A 10,534-nucleotide genomic window follows, 5' to 3' on the forward strand; every position below is an offset into this window, starting at 1 on the left:
CTTATATTTTTTTATAAGGTTTTTTTTTAATACTGTAGGTTATTATTTAAAAAATAACCTATAGTATAAAACACAATACACTTATGTGGTACTTGTTTATGTTGTCTGCTAAAGACCTATATCCCTAATGAGGGCCAAAACCTGTTCCTAATGTTGCAGATCTCATTAAGGAATAACAACTTACCAGTTCTGATTTGCATCTTTGGCAATGTTATTTAAATTCGAAGCACTGAGCTGTGCAACATATGTAAGCATGCTCCTTTAGTGTTTGTATTCCACATTTCAGCCCGTTTAGGTACTGCTATTGATGGCACACTCCAGACATAACACTTTCTGTAATGCAGGTGCGTCAAACTCATTGTCATTTCGGGCCAAATCGAGGTCACAAATATTCTCAAAGGGCCGTTGCAGAATGTATTGATAAAACTACCACATTAATAAACTGTTAAAATATTAAGAAATGTTAAATAATACTGAGCATCTTTGTATTTGGCACTACACGGACAAAAACTGCTTTGATTTGGCTGATAAAAAAACATTTCATGTGAGGCTGTTTCCTTTAAAGACATATTTCCTATTTTATGAGGGCCGATTTGGGCTTAAAGCCGTTCATATAAATGAGTGGGAAAAACGAACAGGCTCAGTCACAGCTGACGCATCACAACTCCAGAAAGCTACATCTGCACAGTCGCAGTTCAGGCGCAGTTTGACAGATATGAATTATGAGCTGGAGATCAAAGGAAAGCGCAAGCGGCACATCAGGTTTATTCCTTATATTATCAACACAATATTGTTCTGGTTTACATGGTTCAGGAACACGTGAAATCAAGGTTGTTTTTCTCCTCATCCATGAAGCCGCAGAGATGGAAAACGATAAATAGCGGCCGAAAAATAAATAAGAGATAAAAATCCATCTATGAACTGAGACACACTGAAGTCAGCTACTCATCAGTGCGCACGGCATCATATCCATGAAAACAGTTAAAGGGAAAATGGAACTGTACAATTGTAGTCATTCTAATAGAAAAAAAGAATAAGTGTAAGAAACATGGGATTTAATTTGCTTTTCAGGCATTCTTAAACTTATCCATACATTTACCTCTTTCCGCAACTGCTGTGGCATTGTAAGAATAAGTTAGAAAACATTTGTTACAACTCTCTTTAAATGTTTCGATTTTATCATTTGTGCCATTTTATGATATATCTTAGTGGGTGAAGTTGAAATTTACTAGCTGATAGAAAAAAAGAAATAAGAACTAGAACCAACTGTACCATTTGATTTTATATGCAGGAGGTTTTTGTGTTTACAGGGAAAGGTAGTGAATATTTTGTTAAGGGAGTGTTTATTCCAAACTGAATTTAGAGTTGATTTTGTGAAGCTGAATATTTATTCATGCCAGTTTTAGACAATGTTGTGGTGATTAAGTCACAAACAGGGTGATGTAATTTTATACAAGACAGATTTATAGATTCAAGGCAAAACAAGACAACTTTTGTCACAATGCTAGTTAAGATGTTGTATCTTTTTCTCAATGATATATGTGGGTACAATTTTATATTATTCTAGGGAGGGTGATGTGATGCATCTAATGATTCAAAACATCTATAGGATACATCCCTTACCTTCAATCAAGAACAATATCACCACAATGACAGGGACAGTATATTTTTCTTCAGCTGTTAAGTTTCAAGACAAGAGAACAATGGTACCTAAAATGTATAGAGTTTATTAATAAATTCACACCAACTGTACATGATTTTAAGAAACAGATAAATCAAGGGCAAACATATTCAGAATGTGCAACTATAAAACAGAAAAACAAAAACATCTGGAGTGTATCCAACATCACTCAAAATCATCACTTATTTACACACAAAGCTTCATTTTTCTTTTTCAAGCGAGCACCAAGTGCAAATATGTAATTTATCGCCTCCACAAATATTTACAAACATGTTCAAAATAACCCCGACTGCTTTTTTGTGGCACAGCTTCCTTCAAAACCTTAAAAATTATATTCATTGCACTCACGTTAAGATGTCCAGCAGATGTAAAAACACACTTATACATTTAAGCATAAGGTGGACAAGGGTCTTTTCATATTATGAAGGGTTCAAATAGGTCTAATGTAACAGCTGTAGTTAGTTTTGGCCCCGATTGTAATTGCAAAAGCATTTAAAATCATATTATTACCAGGAAAACCTCCAACTTGAGGTTTACGGGACATTAACCCAACAGTAAACTGTGACTTCGGCGCCACCTTAGAGTACTTTAAGCACACAAGCAAACCAGCAGAGGGGAGTGTTACTCAAAATATTAAACAAAGGAAACCATTAGAAGCTTGCAGCATTTCACAATTTACAGGCTGCGTTGAGTCTTTCAAATATATTTCCATCTAATTAGGCAAAAAAATAAAATGAGAAATAAAAAAACCGTTGTGTCATTCTTTTTAAGTGTTTACCCATAGCCAGAAAAGGCAAATGAGTTGTGCACGTTTGCAGAGGTCAGAAATTGTTTCCCTGCTGGACAGCTTAGATGACGATACTGGTGGCGCTCCGGGAACTTTTGTCCTGTGAAGGAGAAAACAACTTTAGATCCACTTCAGAAGAGATGAGGGCAAGCCAAACATTTCATCAAGTCTATGTTGATCATTTCTGTGTTTACTTAAACAATGAGCGCCTTACAGAGTACTCATTCCTCCGTGGTCCTGGTTTCTGTCCTGGCTCGTATTCTGTGTAATTGGGAGGTTTGTCAGCCCAGCCTCCTCCTCCTCTTCTGCCCCCTGCTGCTCCTCTCCTGCTGCTGGAGTCATCATCAGAGCCCCACGATCCCCTGGAGCGTCTTGCTGCTGGAGGAGAGTAGTCCCCTCTGGACCTGCTATCAAACAAATCATCCCTGGAGCGGGAGCGAGGCTGAACCATGCCCGGCTTCGATCTATTGTGACGTCTCCCGTCCAGGGATTCCTCGCTGTAGCTCCGGGGAATTCCTCTAGATCTGGCTGGAGAGGGGTAACGCCGTCCGCCTGATCCCCCACGCTCATCGTAGCGGCCAAAGCCACTGCGGTTGCTCTCGCTGGAGCTGGGAGGACGGGTCTTGGGTGCCGGGGGTCTTCCTGACTGCTTCTCCCTGATCGGCGGAAGTGTAATGACGCGGCGGTCCATTGGACCGTCATCGAGAGCGGAGATCATACTGGGAGCCCCCGGGGAAAATGGGACATTCATGGGCATGTGCCGGGAAGGAGGAGGCATTTGCTGCATGTGGGAGGGTGGCATGGACTGGCAGGAAAAGAAAAATATCAGTTTATTTCACCTTATAAACATATTCGGTTATGCACAAGAACATTAAATAATATGAACTGTGAACAAGACCTTTAATCACAGTAAGTGGGGGAAAAATAAAAATTACATTCTGCATCAGTGGCAAAGCAAATCATGCAGGGATAATTCCTGCAGTATAAAATAAAGCAAACTCATACTTTTTTACGCAGGAAACAACAACAACAAAAAAGAAGCAAAACTTACAGACAAGACTGCAGCTGAAAGATTACCACTTAACATTTCAAAAGCTCTTCTTCAACCTACCAGGGACCTGGACAACATGGCTGTCAGGATTATAGTGGTACTAAACCAAAACGTCAAGGGAAGTCTGAGGCCACTGATGTTAAACCTGGACTTTTAACATCAATAATTACAAGCTACCGAACTTTTAACTATGGATGTCTATAACCTGGCAATTCTACTAACTGTACATTTGCATCAATATGTCCTAAATGAGCAACAATTGAAAGCTGAGGCACACGTGGAAAGGAATGGAGACAGTGGGTGGTGATTTCTTTAGAGCACATTAAGAATAGTCGAAGGAGCAATAAATGCACCCAAACTTATGTTTTTAAAGGAAATACTACGTCGATGTCTGCATGTCAGTAGCAATAGCAATGAATCCATGTTAATATTATGGACAGTGATCTAGTCTCATTTCATGCAGTGAATTTCAGACCAAGTCAATAACTAAATAATATTTTATCAGCTGCAAAAAGCTAAGTGCTAAAATTATTGTGATAATGTAATTAAAGTGTGTTATTTAATAATGTAGAACAGCAACACATAGGGTCCTATGTAAAGTTGTAATTTAAATATTCGAGGTTAAACATTAAATGGAAAATATACCTGTAGAAGAGGACTTGTGACATCCATTCCTCGCACCTGGTTCTCCAGGTAGTCGAGCATGTGATTGTTGTTGGCAGAAACATGGGAGCCTTGGACACTGGGAGGGCCCATGCTGTAAGCTGTGGGCTGAGGGACGGGCAGGGGCATCGGCTTCAGAGGGATGCTCTTCCCAGAGACAGATCCTAGAGAGGAAAAAAACAACAAAACAAAACATAAGTTCACTGAACAGTTAAAGGAGAGTACACATCTATCAGAAAGCTGATATTTTTTAGCGTCAAACTTTTCCCTTTTTGAATGACTTAGTAGATCAATAATAATGCCTCAAAGGCCAAATGGGCTAAAGTAAACTTACTACCCCGCCACCAAACCTCAGGGATTGCTTTTTATCAATGATTGCAATGATGCATTGTGACAAATTTACCATTGCAATGACAAATCAACATTCTTTTAAGAAGAAAAACAATTACAATGACAATACAATATGATAAATGTGCATCGCTTGTTCACAGAACACAGATGCTGATTAGAACCCCAACAAACACTAAAAACACAGCAGTTGTTTAAAATTGTGTTTATAAATTGTATGGATAACAATAAAACACCCATTTGCTATAGAAGTAGGACAAAACAAATACTAGAATCAGTGAGAAGAAGAAGCAGATAAGTTGTTTGTTTACCTGGATAGAGGGCTGGGTTCATCTGTGAGGACATATGGCTTAATGGTGCATAAATCTGCTGTCCATTCATCCACGGACTCATGGCCCTCTGAGCCTCCTTCATCATGCGATGCTGCATAACAGCTGAAAAGTAACAAAGGTAATGTTCAAAATAGTCAGAACTGTAAAAATAAAATGAGGCAAATAGCATATTCCAAGTAGCAATAGCTATGCTATTTGGGATAAGCTTTTATTAAATCATTTGATTGCTACATCATGCAACATTTACCTCTTTCAGGACAGCAGCATGTCTGCGGACAGCAGGGACAGCGGACATAGCAGCAGCAAATCTGCGGGCAGCACTGGCAGCAGCAAATACAGATGAGCAAGAGCAAGAGGAGTGCCCCGATGACGATGAACAGCACTGTTAGCCAATCTAGGAGAGAGAAGAAGAAACAGGGGCGTCTGGGTGAACTGTGCTACAAAAGAAAACATCCCAGCTGAGAAGTTGACGTTCTCCGCTTCTTACGGTAGACGATGAGCTTGACTTCTTTGTCCGAGTCACCAGTGGTGTCTCCAGGAGCGTCAACAGCACAGAAGTAAACCCCGTTGTCCCACCACATCACCTCATTTATCACCAAGTCTGCCTCTGTGCAAACACACAAATGTACATCACTGTTAAAATTTGGTTGTCTGGATAAAACTGCCTGTTTGAATTTGTATTTTTTCACATTAGTTGTATTGATGAGTACGGGATGAAGAACGGCATTAAATTTCAATGAAGACTTTATTGATACCCATTACCTCGCAATAGTTTGAGTTAAGTAAAAATATTTTAAGACTGGGCAAAATAATAAAAGGGTGGGATGATAAAGCAATCTCCTAATTGAAATTAAACATCTTATAGAAACATGTGTGGACTCACTATTTTGTATCATAATCTTTCGATTCCGATACTCCGATCCCAGAACCGGCTCATTGCTTCCTCTCTTCTGGATTACGACTCGAACTGTCCGCTGACCGTCTTGGCAATCGTTCGCCGGGTCCTGTCCCAGCTGCAGCGCAGACTGGTACCCTATAAAAAAAAAAAAAAACAAACAGAAGCATGGCTTAAATCATATGTGGTATGATTAACTTGGAAAATTGTTTGCTGTTTACTTGAAATGAAGTTAATTTTGGGTAAATGTCAGTAAGCTTTATGTGCAATTACAGCTTCCTGTGGGGGGAAGCATTGTGGCCTTTACTGCATCATGTTTATCTTCTAAGTGAGGGTGAAACATGATAACAAATTTTAACTCAGCATTTTGACGAGACATCAATTCATTTTCTTAACAAATGATACTTTGCCAACCTGGTCTGTTTGATCAGAAGAATACAACTGGGAGCTCACCAGTTCACCCCTTTACCAGTTTTGTGCTAAACTCTTTCAGCTACAAAAAAAGTCAACCAAAATATGTTTCCATATTGTTACAATCTGTAATCACTGCAGGGTAACCAATTAAAGTAATTTATTATAATCTACTTATGACTTGCTGTCAGAAAATGTGGACAAGTGGCTCAAATTTTAGCAGGATGTCACTGGGAGATATTTTAGTTTCATCAGGAGTTGTGGTCTCTCATAACTTATATGAACAAAGTGGCCAGAACAAGGGTAAGAAGCTCAATCCAACAAAATAGCATGCAATATAGAAATATTCACAAAAAGAAGTATAAGTGTGAAAGTTGATTTATTTACCTCTAATTTAAATATATATATATTTAAAAGAAATAAAGTGGTTCACATTGTTAAAGTACATGGGAACGAAACTGTACACATGTGCATACATGTCCATGTAGGCATGAACTGGAAGTAGGTTGGGAGAAAATGTCAACACCTGCACCAAATACACCACCCGTTTTCTCTGACATGAAATAGATCCACTTTACCTGTGGAGTAGTACTCCAGGACAGGATCCTTGCAGAAGGACTTGTACCTCCAGGTGATAAGAACTTCGTTGGGGTTTGCGGACGTGGAGTAATCACAGTTGATAGTCACTGAGGCGAACAGAGCTGTGGTGCGCTGTGTCTCAGATACTGTCACTTGAATACAAGCTGACTCTGTGGAGAAACAGATTATAGATGTTTCAGATCAGAACCAATGTAAAAGGCGAAGCTGATTTAGAGGACTGGGCTGTCCTTTCTTTGGAAGTGGTATGAGTCGAGCACTGTGTGCGGGGCCCCTCTTCCAAACAAGGAGGTCATTTCAGACTGGCAAAACCAGAAAGACGGGTAGTACAGACACAAACACCGGAAATGTCTCTCAGTGAAACTGCAAACACATCATTCAAAAAGGTAGACTGAAAAGTTCTTTTGGCTTAAAACTAAATGGTTAAAAGTAAACTGGCCCAGGAAGCAGTGACCTGTAAACATTATTTATAAAAACTTTTATTTTTCTCCCCCTTTTCTTTTTGACCTGAAGTTAATGAAGCAACAGCGTGGCAGGATAGAAAATGAACGTTAACAGTAACAACAAACAAATGTGTTTAGATACAAATAAAATGTGTAAATGTCGACTTGATACCAAATAGGCTGTTTAAAAGAATAGTTTCATTTTTAGCTATTAAACATCGTCACGTGACCGATACCTTAACTTCAGAACGTTCAACTCGAAATGAATTAATAACCAATTAATATACACATAAGTTTAATAAACTACGAAGATAGAAAGCAAAAGGGTGCTATTTACCTTTCAGAAGAGACAGTAGGAGGACTGCGGCAAGTATTCTCCACATGATGATAAAATAATGATGACGATAAAGACTCCCACTCACTCGCACCAAAAACAAAAAAAAAAACAAACCTCCGGCTCCAAAATGTTCACTCAAACTTCGACCAGGCCACAAATGTTAAAAACTTTCTGAAAAACAAGCAAAGCCAAGACCACGTTTCCACCACGACCTAAGACCATCTAATCGTTGTTCCACTCTAAAATTTCAGCTCGGGACTTCTTACGGCTGTGGCTGATACTGAGCTCGCCTCTGGCCACACCCCGAAACAGGTGAACTCATCCGGGGCTGTGACGTAAACAGGTGAACTAAATTCCCCCCCTCCCTCCCCCCACGCACCTTATCAACTGACAGAAAGTAAAACAAAGGCAAATTTGGAAAAGCAGAAACATAAATATGTGATTTGTCAGAAGAATCTCCAAGTACAAATAACATCAGCTGGTTTCTCTGTGCATCCATTGTTCTGAAAAAAATACACTGACCTACATAATTTTGTAAATCCAGGAAGTTCCACCGGGAGAGTGAAGAGTGCCAAATTACAATAAAGACACAACTTATGAAATAATTGTGAAAATATCTCATTAAGTTATTAAAACTAGAAATAAGCAAATAAATAAATTATGAAAAGTATTATATTTGTTATAATTCAACATTATATTACATTTAATTTTTGACATCCAAAGCTAAATGTTTTGGTTCAGTGTTTAAAACTAGATATAATTATTTCACGATGTTATTTAAGTTGTTTAATTATCTGTCCATCAGGAACTAATTTAAGCTATGATCAAATGGCTGTAAAAATATGCTACACACTTTTACCAAACACAAGAGATACAAATATCACTGCTTAGCTATGTCATGACAATATAAAGCAAATTTAAAGGATTATGCTTCTCTGCTATTAGCACTGGTCTGAAACTGAAGATGCCGAGCTACAAGCAGCTCTGCTAAAAAAAAAAAAAAGGAATAACAACAAGTAACTGCTATTTAATTAAATGATTAGATCCTGTTATTCATTGTTGTTTTACAATTTATTGTGGAGAGTGTGGTGCGGTCAAATTGTTTACTTGTGAGCATAACAAGAATCTCACACAAGCTTAGGGTTGACGCTATTAGACTCAAATATTGTGTGTAATATTTTACCAGATAAACATAAAACATGAAACTCCAAAACCTTCTTGATAATTCATTCAAAGAAATATGAATCATGCATTTTTCCAAAATAAACTCTCTTTCCAAGGAGAGTTTTTTTTTTTTTTTTTTGGGTGGGTGGGTGGGGGTGGGGGTACCTGCCCTCACTAAGCAGGATTAAGTCTTTATCACATTTTTTTCCAAAGCCACATAGTCCACACCCTAGAGAGATATTTTCTTTGTCTCATAAATATCTGGCTTGCAGTCATGTAACAAATAAGAAGTGCTGCTCTTCCTGACTGAAGTTTTTATCTTTCACCGAGTACTTTTAAACTGTCAAGGTAGAATAGCCAAGCATTTATAAAAGAATTGATGCAATTCCTGAAAAGGAATCCATATGGAATCCTGTCTAGTTCAGAACAAAATGTTTTGTAATGTTGTTGGATATAAACAGTACAGGACATCTGGTAGTTTTGGATTGTGGTTTCTACAGTAGACTTAAAACCAATGGCCTTTAAAAGAAAAACTTTTAAAAATAAAAAAAAAAGATAAACTTATATATAAATCATAGGTTATCATTTTGTAGCGTTTTTTGCGAAGACGTTATGTTAATTTCAAACCGCTAGGTGTCAGTAAAAAACTTTCCTCTCATTTGCTCACACACACCGGGATGTGGTTGTTTACTTGAGATCACAAAAGTATTCACCCTCTTATTACTTCATCAGACTTACCCATCGCCTTGTAAATATACACACATTATCTCCCCAAAGAATCTGGATGGATCTGCATGAAAACTGGACCTCGTGTGTTCCTCAAATTCCCAGAACCTGTTGTGCTTCTGTGCTCAGCCCCTCTGCACCTGGAGCTCCTCAAACTATTTTTCTAGGAAATATCTGCCAAGATCCACCCGCGGTTTCCTGCCTGTGCTCGCACTCATCCTGACCATCTGCTGAGGCTTCCGTGCAAAAACAATGTATTCACTCTCAGATTATTACATTATTTTTATTGGGCATTTTAATAAATTATTAATCTATATGCTAAATATAACTTGTCTGCACATTAAGGTTTTTCACAACTTTTGTTATTTTTAAGTGCTTCAAATTCCAGTTCGTTTCATATGCTTCTTTAATCTGACGGATTCCATTAGAGTTAAAAAGTAGTGATGTTAAATACACATTCATTTTGTTTGTGGTTTAGAGCCAAACGTCATTTTTACTGTAATGTGTGTCTAACCTCTGTTTTATTAGTTGATTTCTCTGCTACTTTCAAGTTAGAACCAGAAAGTTTTATCCTGCACTAAAATGCATCACGAGCGTGCAACATATCTAGTGCCACATGCGTGTAATGTTTGAAATTATAATTCAGCATATCATTTTTTTGTATTTTTCTAATTGTTTATATATTTTACTAGCTTTCATTCTTAAAAACTGGTTTATTTCATGTATAAAGGTGAATTATATCCAGCTAATATTTTCCATTCTTGTGCAGTGGGCTGTGGACTCATCTTTTCTAGATCTCCCGCCACTACATGAAGAGCCTCTAAAGGCAGGCAGCCAGGGGCATCCTGAATATTCGGTCAGACTATTTAAGCTGTGTTAAATCCTCTCAAGGCAAACCTATAACAGGAACACAAAAAAGGAACTTATTTTACTTGATGGTGATGTCACGCTGAGCTTCTGTAGAAGTGAGAGCTACTCACTGACATTCCTGAGATATTATCAAGCTGGTCACTGTTGGAGCTCCTTCCTCCGATCTCAAACAAGCAATGAATGGAGGCAAAGGTCATGAAAGGAACTGATGTTCCCTTTCAAATCTTTG

General features: G+C 38.2%; 1 protein-coding gene across 1 annotated transcript; it reads right to left on the reverse strand.

The window, feature by feature from the left end:
* Positions 1-1,707: 1,707 nt before the first annotated feature.
* Positions 1,708-7,864, reverse strand: LOC122821399 (immunoglobulin-like domain-containing receptor 1). Its single transcript, XM_044099283.1, has 9 exons — positions 7,546-7,864; positions 6,747-6,917; positions 5,746-5,895; positions 5,350-5,469; positions 5,110-5,256; positions 4,842-4,964; positions 4,165-4,346; positions 2,683-3,273; positions 1,708-2,568 (listed from the first exon to the last, which is right to left on the reverse strand). Exons 1-9 carry the CDS (start codon positions 7,589-7,591, stop codon positions 2,530-2,532), a joined length of 1,569 nt encoding a protein of 522 aa, XP_043955218.1. The 5' UTR covers positions 7,592-7,864; the 3' UTR covers positions 1,708-2,529.
* Between the last annotated feature and the right edge of the window lie 2,670 nt (positions 7,865-10,534).

Source organism: Gambusia affinis, linkage group LG02, assembly GCF_019740435.1.
Source record: "Gambusia affinis linkage group LG02, SWU_Gaff_1.0, whole genome shotgun sequence".
NCBI classification, from domain to species: Eukaryota; Metazoa; Chordata; class Actinopteri; order Cyprinodontiformes; family Poeciliidae; genus Gambusia; species Gambusia affinis.

What these genes read in the sequence shown, in the direction of transcription:
- LOC122821399 (XM_044099283.1), bottom strand. Translation starts at nt 7,591, where the DNA reads ATGTGGAGAATACTTGCCGCAGTCCTCCTACTGTCTCTTCTGAAAG. An exon ending in CCTGGAGTACTACTCCACAG is followed by an intron (nt 5,896 to 6,746) that starts GTAAAGTGGATC and finishes TTTTTTTTATAG; the next exon opens with GGTACCAGTCTGCGCTGCAG. An exon ending in ATGCTGCTGTCCTGAAAGAG is followed by an intron (nt 4,965 to 5,109) that starts GTAAATGTTGCA and finishes GTTACTTTTCAG; the next exon opens with CTGTTATGCAGCATCGCATG.